Source organism: Cyprinodon variegatus, unplaced genomic scaffold (genome assembly GCF_000732505.1).
Source record: "Cyprinodon variegatus isolate N-32 unplaced genomic scaffold, C_variegatus-1.0 Scaffold299, whole genome shotgun sequence".
NCBI classification, from domain to species: domain Eukaryota; kingdom Metazoa; phylum Chordata; class Actinopteri; order Cyprinodontiformes; family Cyprinodontidae; genus Cyprinodon; species Cyprinodon variegatus.
In genome coordinates, this window is record NW_015150752.1 from 576,211 (window position 1) to 598,501 (window position 22,291).

Here is a 22,291-nt window from a genome sequence, read left to right on the forward strand (position 1 = left end):
GTCGTGGCCACATGTATATATTGACTTTATTGTTTTTAATTTTTGTGATTGTGATTTTAGCTGGATGGCTTAAGCTGTTTGAATATGTACAAATATTTTTTATTTTTCTCATGATTCCATCTTTTTTGTGTAAATAAACCCTGACCCTCCTGCTTTAATATATTCTCACAACATGACGCTGCCGTCCTTGTACTTCATAGTTAGGATTTTGCTCCAGGGCCTTTCCTTTTATAATGCAGCCTGACATGTAAAGCAACTAACCTGAAGTAGTGACCAAAGTTAACCACCAGAGGGCGATCTTTCCAAAGGTAAAAGGCCTCACTCCTCACCCTGCTCGGTTTATGTAAACTTTAAAATGATGATGCAGCCCTAAAAGATTAGAAAAGCCTTTTGTTAAACCAACATCAAATTAAACAAATGATGCTATGATGTTAAACAAACATCCAACATTTGTTTTCTGAAAGTCAGTTTTGTAGTATAAAGTAAGATTTTGCAAAAACAAAATTTAAAATGTTCCTTTATATTGTATTTTTACCCCTTTTTCCCTCTTTCATTTTTTCTCTCTTTACCAGGCTGATATTCTTCACTGGCATGCATTGTCCTAGTGCAGGAAACTCTCCAGTAGATGGTTTAATTGGAGTGTTTTTATTTAAGGGAACAGATCAGGCAAGGTGTTAGAGCCAACAAATGCTGTGAATCCTACATGGCACACATGGCAAAGAGAGGGAGGAGGAAACAACAGCTGATGTTTACTTCATGGTCTTTATTATGATGTCATCACAGCCTCTTTATTGCACATTTCATAAATGCAGGAGCTATTGCTTTTTGTGACCAGCCAGTTCCAAGAGTTCAGATTGATATCCGTTTCGCTTTGTCTCTTGAGTTCTCTTCTTGTTTCAAAGCCCAGAGGCCAGGGACACATTCTGCTATATAGAGGGGGTGGGGGGTAGACCTTTGTAAAAAGAAATGACAGTTGGCAAAGCCTGAAAAGAGGAACAGTGTCCTTAATAGATTGCCATTTGTAAAGGATATTCATGAGGAAAACCAATTAAAGAAGTTTCCCAATTAATTTATGGAGGAGATGAGATGATCATTTCCATGAAAGTAATGAGAATTAAAGCAATGTGTTCCTTTACATCTGAGTTTTCAATTCAATTCCTCCACCATTCATTTTCCAAATCCTTTGTTTGACATCCCTCCATTTCTTTTCTAACCTTGTCACAGCAGCTTCCATGTCATGTGCTTTAGAAGACCGCTTCAGTTCAAGTTTAAGCCACCAGTCTGTTGCTCTGGCTTTGGTGGTCTTGGCTGAGACCGAATCAGTCACAAGTTTCACACACGGAGTGGAGATGGGGTGCACAAAAGGTGGTAAGGGAAAGGTTGAAGGGTGAGGCGGACTGTGAGAGAGAGGGTCAGGGAAGAGTGTGAGACTGTTGTCTTGGACTGGTCCCTGGACTAAATGACTGGAGAATCAGGGTTAAGTGCTCTGTTTGTGTGCCTATTAAAAAGCCGTGAGTACAGGGCCCTAAAGAGCCCAATCTCATTGGTGTCTGCCAACTTGGATCAGAACCTTCAACCCAGTTTTTCTCTCTCTCTTTCTGTCTCTCTTTACTCAAGCACTCCTCATCCCTTCTCCCAGTTTTTCTCTTCATGCTGCCAACTAAGACATTCCAGTGTTGGATGTGTTAGTTGTGGTTGTCCATAGCAACCTGTCATGTGGTGTGTATCTGGAGGGAGCAGGACCACAGAGTGAATGGCTAAACCTTCTTCTAACAAACACTGTGAATCTGTGGGATGCTTTGAGCTTCCACAGAGGCGCTGCCGACTTCTGGGCTCTGTGAGTGCTTTACATAATCCAGCAGGAGCAGCAGCAGCAGCAGCATCTCTGCCACATCGCTGTCTCTTGCTGCTCTCTGCACCTAATAAACACACCCCAATGTAGGTTGCCTCCTCTTGACACAACCTTTGAAATCCCTTCTATCATTTAGTTCAGTGAACACAGGAGGCTGTGCAAACATGCTGACCACTCAGAAGATGGAATCTAAAAGTTCTGCAAACATCTACTTTGTATTTGACAAAAACACTGCTTTGAAAAAAGTTATTCTGATCATTTTTTTGGTTAAAACATCAAATGTAACAGTCATACTTTATTTTAGACAGCATATAATATGTAAACATTGAGATCAGTTTTGTGAAAAATATTCCTAAGTTCAACAAAAATTGCAGGACAATTAAATTAAATGTAATAAATTACTCTGCTATCTTTAGCTGTTAAAGTTTCCCTCTAAGTCGCTTTTTTATATTAAATTTATTCAGTAATTTTAAGAATCACATCCAAACATTTACATCTGTATGAATGAGAAAATCCCCTTTTTCTGGGGGCTGTGCATATCTGTTCTACTCTAACATCTATTGCTGGCGTGGATCAGCCAGCAGCTGACAAAATGTGCTGTCCTTCGTCTCCTGAGCCTCTGTGGGACTGCCAAAGCCAGCTGCTCCACTGTGCTTCCCAACATAAACACATTTTAACACAAGCTTGTAAACTGCACACTTCAACAAGTCAAATACTCTCTGAATTCCTCCTAATGATGTAGCCTGTTTCCCCTTCTCCTCCCTCTTTTACCTGCAGCTACTGAGGTGATAGCAGGAGGACAAAACACAGACCTAAACATATTTTTTCTAAATATTCTTTGTTTTTCAGACTCAAGGAACCCACTTAAAACGTGTGATTTGTTAGAATTCCTGGACCTTTACTTCACATAAAATAAACCTGCTGCCATAGACGCATTGTCTTCATACTGAGGCCACTTTTTTACATCAACCAAACAAAGACTTTGAGCTGGTAGTGTAAATCTGATCTCTAACAACAATTATCTATCAAACACAGATTAAGGCACATAGCCATATTGAAAATATCAAACCAGACGGTATCTATAGGGCATGAATTAGAAGCTACTACTCCCCTAAAGGTGGAAAAAGTCAACGTGTGTTCAGCAAAACATCCCCTTTTTCTTTAGCGACATACTTTCTCAGTTTAGGAACCCAAAGTTCATATAGTGCTTTGCAAAAGTATTCTTGGAACATTGGAACATCAATATACTTTATTCATATTTTATATTGTGGAAATTCATAATTACATAACTGGGTAGTGCAAAGAAACAGATGTGTGGTTTTATAAAAAAAACTACTAAAGATATATTTGTTACTCATGCACTTCTCTAACCCAACCATAATGGAAGAGTAGCAAGGAGAGAGTCACTCTTTAAAGGTAGTAACACAAAAATTCAGAATTACTACCAAAAAACATGTATGGGAAATAATAAAAAAAAAAAGATAAAGAGGGTCTACTGGTGAAATAAGACCAACATTAAACTTAAAGCCAATTTCCGAAATTTAATCTGTTGTGGAAAATGTGAAACAGGGTGATGGATGCATTATGTTGTGGGAAGGCCGTTCTTAAGCAGGGATAGGGAAGCTCATAAGGTCCATGGGAAGATGGGCTCATCTTGAAGAAAAGCCTCTCAAAGGCTGCAAACGGCTGTACTCTGAGTTTAAACTTCACATTCAAACAGATAACAACACTAAAAATACATAAATACATTGGGATTGCCTAGATTAAATCAGTGCAATTATTTTTTTCATTTAAAGTCCAAACTTAAAATGGAGAATTAAAACTTGACTATTGCAGTTCACAAACGGTATTCATTTTGAATGATGGGCAATAATTTCAGTTTCCAGATGATAAGCTGGTAGAGAGAAACTCCAAAGAACTTGAAGTTAAATGCAGCTTAATGTAATTTTAGAAAGAGACTCTTTTATAATATTTTAGTTGTACAGAATGTTAAAACATGGTATCATGGTTTTCTCTTACTTTACAATTATGCAACCATTTTGTTGCTTTATCCAATAATAATCCACTATAATAAACTGACGGTGTTAGATGACAACATGTAAAAAAGATCAAATGGTCTGAATCCTTTTGCAAAACACTTTAAAAACTGGGTAACTGAATTTTTTTGTTTTTGTTTGTTCTTTAGGGGATTTAATAAAGTGTTTTCAGCCAGCTATTCCTTATTAGCAATGCATCTCAGCAGTCTTTAAAACACATCAGCTTAAAAGTGGCAGGGAAAAAGTGATGCTTTGCTGAACACATCTCTGGAATGATGGCCATTTAGATAAAGGGATACCATAATTAGAAAATAATATCATTTGTATCAAAAGTAAAACATGTTTTTCTGCCAAAACAGCCAAAGACCATTTTGACAAAGATCCAGGAAACAATTACCATCTATTAAGATGAAATACGATATATTTTCAAACAGAAATATATCACTAAATATGATGGATCTCTCTCTGTCTCTTTCTTTCTGTATGCATTTGTTTCCATTTTTAGTTTCTTATCTGGCTGTTCTAGTTCGTCCAGTTATCTTTTTGTCCACATTCATTCTGATGTCTCAAGACCTTTAACATTGTGCTCTTTGAACCATCAGTAGTATAATATACAAATGTACAGATCCACATTAGAAATGCATACAGTTAGTTATTACAATGAGGTACTACAAAAAGCATGAGAATCAAAAGTCTGTGGGTATTGCAGTGAGGCAAGCAGAGCCACAAATGTGCATCCAGATGGAAGGACTCAGTCCCCCTACCATATTTAAGCTTATGTCTTTTTACATTGAAACAAGGCTATCAAAAACAAAGTTTCCAAAAAATTCCTCCTAAAAACATTTTTTTTTTTGTTATTTCATTTCTCTACGTACAACAATGTTGATTCAATGTATATACATCCCTAGAAAATAATTTAATTATAGTTACACACTTTCTACATTTGTAAAACAATACAGTTCTAGTCCACAAGGAAGGCGTTTGCTTGTATTCAGTTTGTGTGAGTGTGTTTGTGTGTGTATGTAAGAGAGTGTTTGTGTGTTTAAAAGGGGGAATAAAAACAAAGCTGGGATGAAAAATGTTCGTCACTTGGCTAACAGTCGCTGGGGCAGGTTTAGCGAGCGAACTGGATGATGTCACAGAGAGGAAGTGGTCGAGTCAACTATTTCCCTCCCGTTGCACACTGTTGGGACGAAGTGGGCACTGACAGAAGCTAGGAACAAAACAGAACAAGATATTAAAATATGACGATCGATTATAAACCACTAAATAAAATATTTTACTGGATAAATAAAACATTTTTTCCCCCTTAGCCCTTACTTAAGTCTTTCTTTTTTTGATTATGTTGATTTATTATCTGTGTTTTGCAAAAAAAAAAAAAAATATTTGGAGCATTTTTATACAATTCTGATTCATTCAAAAGAATGAACCACAATTACTTGGTTTCATTTAAACATACTCACATATGTCCCCCATCAAATTAAAAGAAGGCTTCTCATTGTTTGTGTTTTATTTATCTTAGAATTTTCTGGATAATAAGCCAGAGTGCTGGTTTGTTTTAAAGCTTTATGCTTTTGTTCAACATTTCTCTTGAATTATCCGTCCTTACTGAATTAAGAAGGACATGGATTTTCTCTTTGATAATTCACATTATAGCAGGAAACTTAGCTATTGCGATTTTGAGTGGAAACAATCCATATTTTTTGTAATGTCATCACCAGTGGTGTCAAAAGTACACACATTTGTTACTTAAGTAGAAGTATAGATACTGCAGTTTACTCAAGTAAAAGCGAAAAAGAATGTGCTAAAAAAACTACTTAAAGTATAAAAGCATAAAGTAACCTTAAAAAAAACATCCAGATACCACTATATGAATTCAAAGCTAAATTCTTTGACTATTTCGATTGTATAATTCTTTGAGATAGGGCCAAGGATGAGGGAGGTCTTGTTGGTCTCCGTCTCCAGCTCTCGCCTGTTTCCGACATTTCAACATCTTTTTCTGAATCCGACATTGTAGCATGGCATAGACAATTCACGTTTGGAGTTTGAAGAACACCTGCTTGCTTCTGATGATTTCCTTTAGCTATCCAATGAGTGTTTGCGTTATATGACTCATCCAATTACACTAGTTTTCACTGGATGTGGATGGCACCAATGATCTGCATTGGATGGCGCATAGGTAGTGAAATAAATATTTATAAACATTAAACCGAAGCCAAGAGTAACGATTAATGTTTGTTTTAAAAATGTAAGGAATAGAAAGCACAGATACTTGTGTGAAAAAGTAATGAGTAGAAGTCAGAAGTAGGAAGAAAAATAAGTAATGGAGCAAAGTATAGATACCTAAAAAGCGTACTTAAGTACAGTAACAAAGTATTTGTACTTTGTTACTTGACACTTCTGGTCATCACTCATTATGTCCTGCTTCTGTCCTAGATATAGTTATGGGCTCCTCTTTACTGTGACTCTATGTGCTCTCTTTCCTCCCTTTGATATGAAAACTGGCTCAGAGCTCATCAGCATAACTGTTTCTTTCCTAGACAGAGCCATCTATGGAGGTAGTTTACTGTTACCTATGCTGGCATAGAAAGCATTTATGGATCAGTGCTTTTATGTTCCTTTCTTTTTTTTTGCTCTTATCTTTTTTAACACCCATCACACTCGGCGGAATACTGCTCACACGTAGCCTGGTTCTGCTGGAGGTTTCTTCCAGTTAAAAGGGCATTTTTCTTCTCACTGTCACTGCATGCATGCTTAGTGTGAGGGATTGCTGTTGAGTTAAAGACAACTTGCTCATCCAGGAGGAGATTGTCCTGCAAAGTCAGCCAGGTTTCCATAATTAGAAAACTGTTTACCAATCTGAATTTATGATCTGAATGAAATGTCTCTGTAAAAGGTCTTAAGATGAAATGTTCTGAATTGGTCCAATTTAAATAAACGAAATTTAATTACTTATTAGCAGGTTTTTGCTGTGCTTTTTACTTCCCTCTACTTGTTTTTTTTATTTTCGTTTTCTTTAAAGATATTTCTCAAGTTTAGACACGGAAATTGATATAATTACTTTGTTTTACACTTTCAATTAAAAGTTGTAATAATTTGTGTATACAGTGTACTCTAAAATACATTGAACTCCCCTTCGATGGAGCAGAATTATTTAGCTGATAATGATAATTGTTTCAAATTTTGGTATTAAAAAAATAAACTGCTCCCAGAAATTTAATTTAAGAAATTAAAGTTAAACGTCCAATGTTCTTACAGAAAGACTGGTACTGTAATAAGACAGTGTAAGGAACTAAAAACACTTGCAACTATCAATTGCAAACAAAAGCAACAACCGTCTGTATAAAGGGATTAAATAGTCACACTGAGTTGACATGAAGTAAACCTGTATTATTATTGTATGGTTTTTCATTCTGATATGTATAGAAATGTATAGTTTAATGTAAATTTAAAAGATGTATGTGGCAACTAATTATCTCTGGATTTATTTGTGACTTTAATCAGTCTGGTTGTTTTAGACAGAGGATGTGTCTCCTTCAAATTCCTTTTTTTTTATTCTTCCGGTATTTGGCCCCATTCTCACAATGGGCCATGTTGTTTTATCCCTCTCTGTTTGATCAGCTGTACTTCCCGCTGTGCACTTTCTCCGCAGTGTGTGACTGACAAAGACACTAGGACTTACACCATTAGGAAAAAAGATAGTTGCTTCTGAGACCAGAGCCAATCAATTTAAGCTCTAATTCTGTCCTCAGGTACAGCAGGTCAGAAAACAGTGCTATCTCTTCTCTGACGACATGGTAATCAGCACAGTTTATTCACCGTGTTTACATGGGAAAACTGCAGCTTCAATCTTTCTTCTTCTTTTGTCATGAAAATTAAAAGTAAAAACTTTTAATTGTCTTTTAAAGGCTTGAAAAAGTAATAGTTTTTTAAATACTGATAAAATAAATTTCCAAAATGGAAGAATCTCAGTTTTCAGTCAGTATGTCAAGTGTTTCATAAATGAATAAAAATCGTGTCAGACAGGCAAAGAGAAATATAAATAAGTGCATTTTAAGCTATTGTAACAATGAAGGAGTAAGTAAAAATGTATAAATATCAGCAAATTCTTTTTTAAAAGATCACACAGTCATTGGAGACTAAAAATTGGCATTGATAATGAAAAACATACATTTGGAAATAAATACTTAATATTTCATGTTAGACCACATTATATGAACAAGAGTTAAAGGACAAATCCTTCACAATTTTTATTTACGGCCGATGACGTCGCCATCCCAGCAGACGCTATTGCTGAGCTTGTTTCCTGATATAAAGTTATTGCAAAACATAATTCCTGTGCTGGTATTGAATATACCAGTGGGCATGTTTACCTTATTTAGTGGCTGGAATGATTATTTGATATTTAGTAAATCGACAGCACTCCCAGGTCATTTCCTGCCATGGACTCTTTGTCTGTCGGCATTTCACAATAAAAAGACAGGTAAAACTTAACATCACAGACTACTGCTAAATTGTTTCTTATGAAAAACTTCTGAATCACCTTGGGGAGACCAACACATTTTTGGATAAGCCCGAAAAGCTCTGAAAAAAAGAGCTCTGATTCGAAGAATAGGCGGGACTTCATTGTAAATCCACCCACACAGGAAGCACTGATGCTGGGGTCAGTGTGCAGTGACAGACTGGGCTCTGTGCTTAAGGTGATTGAGGACGATTAGCAGTCCTTTTAGGACTAAATTAAAATAGCTTTTTTAAAGCTACCTAAAGACCTCTTGATAGCATTCCTTATTTCTACCGTTTTTAACATTATTTTCTCTGTTTTCCATTTTAAGAGAAAAAAGCTTCACTTACAACCAGTCTCTGATTGGCTGCTGTGTCGCGATTTCATAGAAAAGTTCAGCTTGTTTCCGCTCTCTCCATGCGGTGCTGCTGTTTGCCAACACCTCAGCTCTATCTAGTTACAGGAGTTGAGGGAGGAGCAGTGAATGCTCTGGCTTTGTGGAGTAAGCCATAGCCACTGTGTGTGGTCAGAATACACAATTATACTATAATAAACATTTTTCAAACAAATGGTATACAATTTCTCATTTTGTTGACTTTTTTTATTCTAACCATCAATTTAAATTAAATTAGCTCTAAGCTGTAAAAAAACTAAATCCAATTCTCCTTTCATGAATGTGATAACTATTTAGGCTGATACTTGGATACATGTAACTTAGCAAGTTAGAGAGATGCCAAATATTTTAAAAAGCCAAAATTGAGTCTCTGGCAGGATTTTTAAAATTTTTTTTAAGGGAAGTTGCAGCCTAGTGGTTAGGGCATAGGGCTTTGAATCATGTGGTTGTGAGTTTGATCCCCCACTCCAAAAGACTGCCACTCTGGGTCCCTGAGCAAGACCCTTAACCCCACACTGCTCCCCGGCCGCCGCACAATGGCAGCCCACTGCTCACAAAGGGTGTGGGTTAAATGCAGAGAATTAATTTCCCTCTGGGAGTATTAAAGTATAATAACAATAAAAAATAAAAAGATAAGTTCTCACCTTACTCATCAGAAATGTTAGCTTTCATGTTAATGTATTACCTGGCTATTCAGTATTGGCCGATACCATACCAATACAATCTGTTAGAAATTGATGTCTGTGTGTGAAACATGGTTCACAAATATTCAAAAGTTCAAGGTCAGGGCCACTCTCGGGGGTCACTGTTGGCTTTTTTTTTATATCTTCGAATATTACTTCCCTTGATCACTCCTAAGATATCTAGTCAGTAAGACAAATATCTCAATCCTTATCCTTTGACAATAAAAGCTTTACCAACAAAACTTTGCAATTATATTAAATCTTCTTGTAATATTTTCTTTTTGTACCATATTGAATGAAATCTAAGATCAGGATAATAAAAAATGGTGTTTAGTTATATCTAACATTAGTTTTTAAGTTGTTAAACAAGAGCATTGGATATAAACACTTTTGGGATTCAGCACAACAAATGCTTGTGAGCACTGAATCCAAAATGAGCCTCTCTGAAAGAGAAAACCTGCTGTTTCAATAAAAACAACCTACCATGAGATGCGTATGTAGTGGCAGCCCCGCTGACACTGAAGCGGTTGAGGTTAAGCCGGTGGCTGGTCACATTCTTCTGGGGCTGAAACATGATGATATGGACCTTGGGAGCAAACATACAGCCCAGGACCACAAAGCCACTTAGACTGACAGAGATACACATGGTAGTGGTCTGAACCTGAAAAAAAAAGAAACAGAAATTTTGAGTTTATTTTTTTTTTACTTTAATTAATCATCCATTTACAATTCAGCAGATAATTTTAATGTATACATTGACTGCACAGTGCTTTGTAAAAGTAAGTAAAAGTACCTTTAAATTTTCAATATTTCATCACATTATCATCTCAAACTTTTGTGTCTTTATGCAAAACACTGAAAAAACTAGTACATAATTGTTTGGTAGATGGACATGCATTTTTTTATTCCAAGGACTAAATATAAACCCTAAACACAACATATCAGTGGACATACAAATTAAAAAAACCAATTCAGAAAATACAATGATATTGGGCTGCAACTAACGATTATTCTACAAATCAATTAAGCTGTTGATTCATTTTTTGATTAATCGATTAATCAGATGGCAAAAGGTTCCTTAAAAAAGACTTTTCACCTGGCCAAATTTAACCAGGTGAAACTAAAACTTTTCCACTTGAGGACTTTTGAAAAGAGTGTATTAGAAGACGAAAAATATTTTTTTATCTTAAGAGGAAAATATGTACATATTTTTTTCTAGAATTTGGTAGAATTGCTGCTTAAGCAGGTGGCTCTGTCAGCTAAGGCACGTTATAGACTCTCTACACTCCATTTAATGATTAATCGATAACTAAATGAGTTGATGATTATTTCAATAATCAATTAATCATGATCAATATGATTAATTGTTTTAGACCTACAATGAAGATTCTAGTTTTAAATTTGAAAAAAAAGTAGAGGACTGAATAATTTGTTATGGCACTGTGACCTACTAGAGATACATTATTGCATCAGTAGAGCTTCTAATCTTTAAAACAAATAATTAAAGTACTGTTTAAGAGAGATCTGACTTCTAATAATGCATATAGCCAATACGACACATATAGCAGGAGTACAACTCTTATTTCAATATCTTCTTACTTCACTTTAGTCCGGAGAATAACAATTACTGAATCAATCAATAAAGACTCAATCAACAGAGAACTCCGAAGCCAAACTTAATAGTCTCTCCCTGTTCAATTTAAGTTTGTTCTTTGTGGTTCATTGTATAAATCAATGCTAAGTGCTTTCCCACTCTCTTAAACACAGTTCTGCAGCAGTGTCTGTTGCTTGCTCATTTCAGGTTCCCCTAATCACCACTCTTAAGTGTTAACAGAAAGTAAAATCACACCACAGCTGAGCACATTCGTCAGTAATCAACAATCCAACATCTCCACTGTTTATATAAATATTTATAAATGTGGGAGGATGTTATGTCTGCACAAGAGTAATCTTTAAGTAAGAATTGTTATAATATTTTCTTTTTCAGATGACAGAGACAAATTTAAAGAGACATTTCAGCAAAAAAAAAAAATGGAAATGAAAACAATAATTCAGGTTTTTTTGCTTAAGGATCAAATGGGCAATTCGGGCGGCACGTCTCTCTCTCACACCCTTTGAAACAGTTTGTGCTTGTGAACATGTCTGCTTAAAGTGTGTAGGTGTACATGGGATTTTTGAGGCTTAGGAGCGCATTCATCCACCTTTGATGGTAAGTGTGGACATGTGTCAGCAGTTTAACAGAACCTGTTTGTCACTTCAGAACTGCAGAACTGGAGCATCTGCCGATGGGATTAGCTGTAGATTAAAGTTACCAGCCATTTATTTCCTATGTTACCTGACTGTTTTTATCAGTTATGTTGAGGGAAAAGAAGCTACAAAAAATGTACTTTTTAAAGTATTGTTAACTAAGGATTGTTAAAGCAAAAATAATAAGTAAGCTGATCAATGTTATTTAATGCTTACTATCATTTAACCAAGGCAGAAATAGATGTGTTGGTGAGTGAAATGGAGAGTTGGATAAATGTGTTTGTTACACAGCTGTGGGGTGATAAATAAAATGAAATATTATGTATGGCAATACTTTAAAATGTTAATATTTGGACAAATATTTATTAATTATTGATTATGCCTAATATTAAATCAAATAAATATCCTTTACTGTTATATGCACAATAAAAAAAGTTTCCTTGTACAATTAAATTCTTACTTTGCTGTCCACACTGGATGCCAAAAGAATAATAATAATAATAATAAAAACAGAATAAAACAGGCATAGAGGAAGTTGTACTGGTAAGAACTAGTTGCCAGGAACCCCACAATGGTTACCAGCTGTGTTTTTTTCAAATCAAAAATGTTTACAGCATTCAGTATTAATGCCCAACACCTTTCACATTTACACACTGATCTGTGATATGACTCCCACTGTTAATCATCGGGGAAAAACTGTAAGGGTAAGAAACATTTAAATATTGAGAGCGTCTTAATTTAGCATTTAAGTTCACTTATGATCTTTTTTCCTTAATGTGACAGATCTTTATCTGTAGCTACGGCTCAGTAGCACAAGGATACAGACTTTTTCATAACACCTCATTTAAATGTTGGAAAAAATTATCAGAGATAGATACCATTTGCTTGCCTAATGCTCTTTCTACATAGTGCAATTTTTTCAATATTATAAGACTATTGCATGATATAGTATATGACATGGAATTATCTGTTTTTGGCACAACATTGAGATTACATAGGTAAGATTTGAAAGATATTCATATCCAATAACTCACCAATGGATCATTGGTTCTGCAAAACCAACACCTCACTGCAATCACAGCAAGGTGAACTGTGAGCTACAATCGTATTTTTCTCAAAGAGGGCCGTCCTTAACGATAGAGGAATTGCATTTTGCTCTTTGCAGAGTGTGCCTCTTCTTCTTGACGGTGCAGGGACCGTCTGCAACATGCAACACCAAAATAAATGTAATGGCTACACCAAGGACATGTGTAGTGTAATCAAAATAATCTATGCGATCTAATTGTTTTCAGATTGTAATTTTTGAATTGAAAGGTAATTCTTTTGAATAATCTAAGGATTTTAGCAAACCCTAAAGTAACAGAATGATTACTTATTCCATTTCATTTTGCAGTCCCTTCAAAATTAAAGCACACATATACTACCTTGTTCATACCAAGTCTCCTAATTTGGGAAAATATGTAAAAAAATGATTAAGGGGGAATCATAACATCAAACATCTAATAAAATGACCAACAACTTAACTATTTCAGACTGTGGTGCCACCAAACTCACAGTACAAAAACAATATATACTCTTGATCATACTACTTTACAACCCCTAAGTTGGGAATATAAGTCAAAATTCAATTTTGGTGGAATTTAGGCAATAAACATCCAATAAAATGGCGAATAACTACTTATTACAAATTGCCTAAAAAAAACTCACAGTACAAATAAACCATCCCCTCTTGATAAAACTACAATTCACCTGAGCAAACAAACAAGTAGCTATGAGGACTCCTTGCAATTTGCTTATAATTGTGAAGTTGGAGCTGAAGATGCCATCACACACCTGCTTCAACAAACCTAGTGTCATTTAAGCAAGGTAGACAGCGCCATAAGAATCCAGTTGTTTGATTTCTCCAGAACAGTTAGGACGATTCAGCGTGACTCACTCTGTCAGAAACCCCTGAAGACTAAGGTGGAGTTTCAGTGAAACACATAATGCTACATTGCCAATATTCTGGCTGGGTCCTTGCTAGGACTTGGAGTTTGTCTAAGTTGTTTGCTGAATCTCACATTGCCCATAATGATTGATGGAAGAGAAAGTTTCAATTTCCTGCTCCTCTCTCTTCTCCTTGCAGTCTTTCTCTTCCTCTCTCTTCTCTCTGTGAATTTCTGTGGCACCACAATGTGTAATGAAGTATTTATTGGTCCTTATTTATTATCTTAAATTCCACCAAAATGTATTTTGTTTTATACTTTCCCAATGTAAGAGTTGTTGTATGATCAAGAATAAATAGTTTGTTTGAACTGTGAGTTTGGTGGCACTACAGTGTGAAATATTGAAGTTATTGGTCATTCTATTAGTCATTTATTGATTAATATCAAGCCTGAATAATATTTTAGCAGTATCAACAAAATTACTGCTACAATATGCAAAAGAACATTGTTGTATGAACAAGGTAATTTATGTGCGCTTTTTTTAAGGGACTGCAACATGGAATGGAATAAGTAATTGTTCTGTTACTTTAGTTTTTTGTATATCATTGCTGTTCACAGTTCACCTTGCTGTGATTGCAGTGAGGTGTTGTTTTTTTAGAAAATAATTTTTGCTGGTGAGTTACTGGTATGGAAATGCCAAATCTGGAAATATCTTTCTAAATTTACCTAAGTGTTAAACTCGATCAGTAATGATAAGAAACTTTATTAGACATATATGACAGCCATCTGTGCTGTTACGACTTAAAAATGAAATCTGAAAAAGAGAGAATTTGGACGCAATGGGGGTAAATCAAAAATGACCAACTTAGGATGCTAGTTCCTGACAAGCCTCCCTTGGCAAAGCAAAAAGTTGGGCAGAACATGGCACTAAGATTCCAATCCTGTTGCCATAATGCTGAACATGACAAAAAAAAAAAGAAGAAAAAAAAAGAGGCTAGTTCACAGAGAGAATACCTAAACTTGTAGTCTGCGACATGTTTTCTCATGGAGGCTTTACACAACTGTAACACAATAAAAAATTGCACAATCCCAAAATTCTAAAGGTTCTAAAAGCAAAAATCTTGCTGTTGACTTGCGCTGAAATAATCCAACATGAGGGAAAATATTTCTTTCTTGCTCTAATTACTCACCAGTTATTGGCTATAGTCAGAGTGCTCACCTGTTTGTGTGTAATAGAAAGAGGGAGCTATTTTCTTCTGTGCGTGATGCTCTATGTTGCAATTAGGACAGACTCTTCATGACAGAAATTGATTAAGAAATCCAAAACTTATAAGGCCTACTTTTTAAAATATTTTAACTGGGACCACAGTCCCTGTCTGCGAAGTCTCTCCTCTTCTTGCCAAAACTCTTTCCCTTATATAAGTTATTGCGTTTCCATGTTGTAGATGATTCTTATAGTGGATAAATAGGTGAGTAATTTTATATGCAAATGTATTGTAACGTGGTAGCTGCTGGTTTTTGGACGTTCTTCATCTGAGAAGTTCATAAAAAATCCCTGATTTCGGATCGGATCTTCTACAGTTGGGTTGCTATTTACTTATCAGTACTTGTAGGTTGTAGCACCTGTCATACTGTGACACCTGCATTTTAAATTTTAGACAGTGACAGGTAATCATTGCAGGTTATCTTTGGTCGCAACATGCTAAAAAAAACTGCCTGGCTTTGCAGTGTGATGTAAGACTGCAGATTGAGAGCCACCACCAATGATTCCTAAATGATATTCCAACAAACCCCCCCAATGATCGCACAGTGTATACCAAGTATTAAGTATTTTAGGATCAATTTGTGCAAAGCCAGGCTTGCCACAATTTAACACTGAAAAATATAATTTTTAATAAGCCTCTGGGAGTAATCCTTTAAAGCTTTCAAATAAAAATGTCAAAAGCTGAATACCACATACAAGGTTAGGAGAAAATTCTGCAATTGGTGAAAGAGTAGGTGAACAATACGTTTGTCATTTATTATACTTTTTCAAAAGTAAATCTTTTCCTTTTGTGAACAAAACATTGCAGCTGGCTACTTTGAATATGAAAATGTGTTGTTGCTTCCTAATTTCCTTCATTATTATATGAAACATATCTGAATGCAAATCCACAAGTAAGAAAATACCCTGTAGTCACTGGATGTGACATAGAAGATGGGAAGAAAGGCCAGCCAAATTATACAGGTGGTATACATGGTGAATCCGATAAACTTGGCCTCATTAAAGTTCTCAGGGCATTTCCTGGTCTTGAAGGCATACCTATTAAAAAGACATAAGCATACAGGATGTAATGTATGACACACAGATACAGGTAAGATTAACAAAAAAAAGAAAAGAAAATGTAATAGCTGTTTTTTAAGAGACTAGCACAACATAAACTTACACAGTACACAAGATGACCAAGAGTACATCATATCCCAGAGACAGTAGCATGCTGGAGTCTCGCACATTACACTTGAGGATGACTGTCTGGCGTCGTTCTGGTAACGTAAACCGCCGTGTCCCTGGAACCTCCAGAAGTAGCCACACTGAGACCATTACTAGTTGGACGGAGATCAGACTCAGACAGATAAATACCTGACAAAAACGAAGAATAGGAGAATTAAAGTCATTGGGTTTCTCTGTGTCAGTTTATCCATCCATTCATCTGGCTGATTTAGATTGATGGACAGACTGCTGCATTCACTCACTTGAGAGAATGGGCTAATGAAGCGCGGCCTCACTGCGCCCGCCCCATCTTTCACGCCGTTGAAAATTCTGGAGATTCTGTTGGTTTTGGTAAGCAGGGCTGAATAGCACACAGCAAATGAAGTGCCCAGTCCGAGGCGCCGCAGGGCACATATAGCAGGAGAGGGTTTGGCCAAAAAAAGGAAAGTCATCGCATAGGACATAAAGACTCCAGCGAGAAGAATGTAGCAGAGCTCTCTTCCTGAGGCTTTCACCAATGGTGTGTTGTTATGTCTGATGAACACCCAGGCTACCAGACCGGTGCACACAAACCTGCAGATAGGGAGCATGCACAACACAATTAATGGTTGGGAATAAAGTTTATGTCATGTATGTCTGTTTAGATTACAAATCTTTGAAGAAATAGACCTAACCCTAACCCTAACACAAAATTCTGTGTGCAACATTTAGAGAAGGAATGCGCATTGCCCCTTATGTTTATGGGAACTAAAAGTGTCTACATTGCCTTAAAAATATCCTGTTCCACATTTTGCCACAACATAAGCCTTTATTTTAATTTGGTGTTACCAATGCAGCGTTGAGCTAAATTGTGAAGTTGACAGAAATGTAAAGAAGATTTCTAAAATACTTGAAAAAGATTTTGCCACCACTGTGCAATTTTTAGACCTGATTTATGCTGCATTCTCAGAGATTTCAGGTATGTCTTAAGTAACACTGTACATTTTATTCATCCAAAATAAAGCACCTGATGTTATATTACATATGACGCATAAAATAACATACATGTCTTTTAAAAATGTGCTGATAATTTTCAATTGAATATAGGTCTGGACCTCAACAGGACCATACTAAAAAATGAATATGCTTTGATCTCTGCCGTTGCATTTTAGTTTTAGCTGTATAATTTTGGTCATTGTCCTTTTTGAAGTTGAATCTTCAGCTTGATATCATGTCCATTGCAGCCGCGAACTCCTTTCTTTAGAGATTTCTCTGAATTTCGCTCTACATATTTTGACATTAACTCTGAACAGCTTTCTTGATTCCTTGTTACCAGAAGGGAATCAATAGCACACTGTTGCCACCATCACCTTGTACTCTGAGCATGGTGTTTGAGATTGACTAGTGTGTATGGCCACACAGTATTCTCTACATTGGACAAAAGTTTTATTTAATTTTAATCTAAACAGGGCATTTCTTTCATGTTTGCTCTGATATGGCTTGTGGCATGATAGCAAACTGGATTTAGGATTTCATTGTTTTAAAGATAGCTTGCTCACTTCCTTACTCTCTGAAGACTAATTGTTGTTCCTGCACCAGTGCAGCAGGTAGCTTTCTGCCACAGAGTTAGCATGTGTCTTGGCAACTTCTTCTTTTGGACAGTCAGGGCTGCTGTTGTATCATACTTTAACATTTTCAGATGACGAACTAAACAATGGTTCAAGACAAGACTAAAAGGCTTAAAACATTGCTTTACAAGTGCCTCAATATATCTTTAAGGTCCATCTATAGATAAGTCAAACACTTATATTGGTCCGGTTTGGCATGATCAAGTTTTTAAGGGTCAGTTGCAGCTTTATAAATTGAACATTATATTTTATAGTATATTTACAAATTCTTGCTGCTCTAGTACTATTATTATTACTATTATTACTCAGTTTTCTTTATCCGCTTTAGTCATGCTCCACACTTTAAAAGAACATATGCCTCTATGACCTGATATGCCTTTTTTGGCTTCTGAGAACTGGAAAAATTACCGTGACAGACCGGGTTTGGCCCGTGGGTCTAGAGTTTGTCACGTTTCACTTAGTGTTTACTTGTATTTTATATATAGTAATTTTCCTCCTCATTTAAATACTTTATGGGTTTATTCCAATATATCTTTCGGATGAGAGAACTGTTTCTGCATTTTCAGCCTGTAGTCAATTTCTCGCTTGTATTAGTCAGATTCAAATAAGATATTGGTTTAAGTTATTGAAAATTCATATATATATCTGTCACTGCTGGCAGGTTTTCATTTATCTAAAAAGCTTTCTAATCTCTTTCTTGATTAAAAAAATCCTGTACTTTACTCACCCTACACATGCAATGGTAATGGGACCAATGGCCCAAGCATCTTCCCACATAATGTAGTCCTCAGGAAGGTCATAACAGGATGTGAGGTCCTCTGTTGGCCACTGACCAGGAGCGCATGGCGAGCAGGTGAACTCATCAGCAAGGTATTCATGAGGCTCACATGCTGTACAGATCCAGCAGCAGTACTCGCCTAGGGATCAGTAACATGTGCAACATGTGGGAACATCTTTAAACATAAAGGAAGCTTTGCTTTGAAAAAAAAAGTCACACTTCCCTCTCCTACCTGCCTGCATTTTCTTCATCTCATTGCGCTCACAGGGGTCGCTGCACTGAGAGGTCGGCACTGCCTCTTTAGGCCAGCGTATCAGATCGTTGTTTAGACTCAGACTCTCTGCCCACTCTCCTACTGGCACATAGCCATAACGTTCCCCAGAACGCTGATAGCTAAAGATGTTGTATCTGCCCATGCCGTCCCCCTGGGAATCAAACTTCACAACTGTCTCACTGCCTGGAGGGGCAAATGGGGCTGTAGTGGGGAAAAGGAGATAAATGATAAGAAGTCACAAATGAACACAAACCTTGTGCCAAAGTTTTTGAAAAACAGCTGTGGGACAATATGAAAAAACAATGGTTATCTCGCTCTCTGAGCTCAGATTAAAATGAAAGCAATCGAAATTATCTGCTTACTGTTGAGACCAAGACAGTTTTACATGTATTAACAAATAGGCTGCAAGTGGCTGCAATGCCTGGCGATGGCTTAAGTGGCTTAAAATTCCTCTCAGAGGTACCATAGGGATAGAATCGCTGGCCTAATTTCTTATCTGATCCTGTGTATCACCGAAGGCATCGTTAGGATTCTGCCTATAAAAGCATATAGTCATAAAAGCATAGGAATAAAAACCCTGGGCAATGTAATAAGTACCCACTCATTGATGGAATTAGCCTATGTGTCTCCTCTGCGAGGGAGGCACACTGCTGAAAGTGCCAAATTGGTTTGTATACATGTTGTTATAAAAGGATTACCATCTACCCCGAGGATGTGGGAAGAAAGGAGATTGTAAAATTGGCATGTTGCTGAAGCCATAAAAAGAAGGAGAAAATGACTGTGGACTGAGAAAACGGTAACCTGACGTGTCGTTGGCAGCATCCGACCTGATAGTGCTGACACTTGGTCCTTTTGACTCAGACGAAGTGCATATCTACAACAAAGCCACATCTGTCCCTATAGCAGAGCAATCAAATCACAGTTGCTGACACATAGACCTCTGTGTTATACAGTGCTGCCTGTCAAGTGATGGTTTGTGATCTCTTAACATATAACAAGACTTTTAGCCACCCAGTGGAAATATGCACTGATAATACCGTGACGCCCTCCTGGTTTAATATGATGATTGGGTTAAATGAAGAACTCGCAGGTCAGATTGGATTTTTATACATAGATAACAATATAGCAGGACAAATCACAACACAGAATGGAAGTAATCTGTCGAATTGCCTGGATTTGCACACAAATGCATGTGGGAACCCCATTAGGTTGTACTTCCCAGTGTGGTGGCTAAGGTATTGCTTTGAGCTCGGTGGGAGGCTATGCTGACAGAACCAAAGCCTTGACCCTGCTGTTAGTTTGCACGTGCATGCATGTTCACGGGCATGTACATGCGAGTGGCACTAACAACCACTAAAGCCATCCTTTTGTTGTGCAAGATCAGTGTGTGCGGAGAAGAATGGTGTGTCAAATGGCAGCAGAGGGTGTTAGCGTTTATGAAATCCATAAATCATAGAGACAGCAAAACCCTTTATCTTCCTCCCTTCTCCCCTCTGTCACAGGAAATTCAAAGCATCAAGCTTTATTTGAATTTTGGGGCTAAATGCTTAGATGATGGCTTAATTATTGCAATAACAATGTGATGATGCTATCAAAAGATGAAAAAGAGAGATAATTCATTATCAAACAGCTGCCATATAAATAAAAAGTCTTAAAAATACACTGGGTAAAAGGTAGCCAGACTACGAGCCAGTAAGAAACACAAATATACCCCTAAAAAGACTTTACCATTAGCCAATTATCCAAAATGTGTGTTGCCAAGACGGTGGATTGTACTGAAGCCTTATGAGCTGCATGCAGTAATTACATGTAATGAAGAGATAGCAGCCTAAAAGATTGAAGATGCCTCTGATGGTACTTTTTCTGTGTTGTCCTTAATATACCTCAAAATCAAGTTCAGAGAGTAAATAGATTATCACCATCCCTGACTTTGTATATTGAATAGAGGTGAATATGCTGAGCTGACAGAACGTCTTATCAAGAACGTGTCTGCAAGTGCAAGTTTGAGCCATAAAATTCTTTAAAACTCTTCTGAGGGGAGACAGCAGAGATATGAGACGTATGATGGAAGTTTTCTCTATGAATCTCAACCCAGTCACCATAGGCTAAAGACAACATACTTTTTGTTTCTGTAAACATAACATGAGTATTTGATGACACACTCAAATAATTACTAAAGCCCCCTGTTGAGGTAACACACTTTGTTACCATTCAACATACCCAAAGTAATTGGTTCCAGAATTGTTTAGTATCATTGATGTAACACAATGTGTATGGACATTTTAAGTATGATGCAAAGTAACATAAAATTCTTGAGTTCACTATGAGGCCACCTTGTGAGCTTACAAGGAAAGTCTTTCAAGTGAGCTTAAGAATTGTAGGTTACTTTGCAATGTTTTGATTATTTCCTTTAATTGTTAGACCACTTTTGCCAGAGAACGAGCATGACAGGTAATTCTACATCTAAAAGAGATGGTGGAGTTGTTGCTGCCAAGTCCACACTGGTGAAACCATAAGTTATCTTGAGGCCCAGATCCATGATTACATGCAGCTCTGTCTTTGTCGAGGTTATTTTAGCTATGTGACATGCATGCATTTTTGTTTACAAAGTAAATAAAATTGAGTTGATAAACTGATTCATATGTCATTGGGTTATTTAAACGTTATGAGTTAGTTGAACTTACTGTAACTTAATTCAATGCAGGGACAAATACTGGTCAAAAGAATTAGATTTTATTAAGTTAAGCCAAACAAAAATATTCAAATTTGGTGAATGAATTCATTACTCTTTAAAAGTATATTTTTTTAAATGCATGAACATACTCAATAAACTTACACCATACAGATAAATGTGGATTAATTTCAGCTAGCAAAAATGTATAGGGTGAAAAAAAATGCCATCAATTAAATTAAGTTAATCCAATGAGTAATTTTTACGAGTGGAGTATGGCAAGAATTTTGCACATATTCACCCCAGCATGAACGTAGTGATCTATGGTTTTTATCACATTCATTTCACCTGTTAACAGTTCTACAAACAACTTCACTGACATATATAAACAAGTACTAGTGAAAAGTATTATTTGTTGCATCATTTATCTATACCTAAAATAAATACTTTGACTAAGATGCATAAACAGACACCCACTAATATCAGAATAAATTCACCAAGTATAATTAAGAATACAAACTACTTTTCTCATCATGCATCATATTTTGCATTTTAATGGAAATGCCACATTTTCATACTCGAATACGCTCGAAAGTTGGTATTAACTTAGCAGAAATCAGATGCTTTTTATAATTATTCACCCACATTTTAAAGTGTTGACTGATGAGTTGTCTTTGATGATGAGCTCTTCTTAAAGTCTTTAATGGTGTATTGCTATAGGAGTCAGGTATCTGGTTTGGTCACTACCACAAATATTACTTTCAATGAAAATAAGCATAATTAATACTAGGGCTGCAACTAACGATTATTTTAAAAATCGATGAATCGGCCGATTATTATTTCGATTAATCGA

General features: G+C 36.3%; 1 protein-coding gene across 3 annotated transcripts in view; it reads right to left on the bottom strand.

Moving 5' to 3' along the window:
- Nucleotides 1-563: 563 nt before the first annotated feature.
- The window catches only part of LOC107090533 (metabotropic glutamate receptor 3-like), a 68,843-nt gene continuing 47,115 nt past the window's right edge, over nucleotides 564-22,291 (bottom strand). For all 3 annotated transcript variants that reach the window (XM_015383956.1, XM_015383955.1, XM_015383958.1), the window contains 7 exons: nucleotides 18,726-18,968; nucleotides 18,443-18,632; nucleotides 16,372-16,681; nucleotides 16,065-16,258; nucleotides 15,808-15,940; nucleotides 9,950-10,127; nucleotides 564-5,101 (listed from right to left, as the gene is read on the bottom strand). In XM_015383956.1, the coding sequence (XP_015239442.1) occupies nucleotides 5,025-5,101; nucleotides 9,950-10,127; nucleotides 15,808-15,940; nucleotides 16,065-16,258; nucleotides 16,372-16,681; nucleotides 18,443-18,632; nucleotides 18,726-18,968 (1,325 nt within the window). In that variant the 3' untranslated portion in view covers nucleotides 564-5,024. The remainder of the gene's footprint in view (nucleotides 5,102-9,949; nucleotides 10,128-15,807; nucleotides 15,941-16,064; nucleotides 16,259-16,371; nucleotides 16,682-18,442; nucleotides 18,633-18,725; nucleotides 18,969-22,291) is intronic.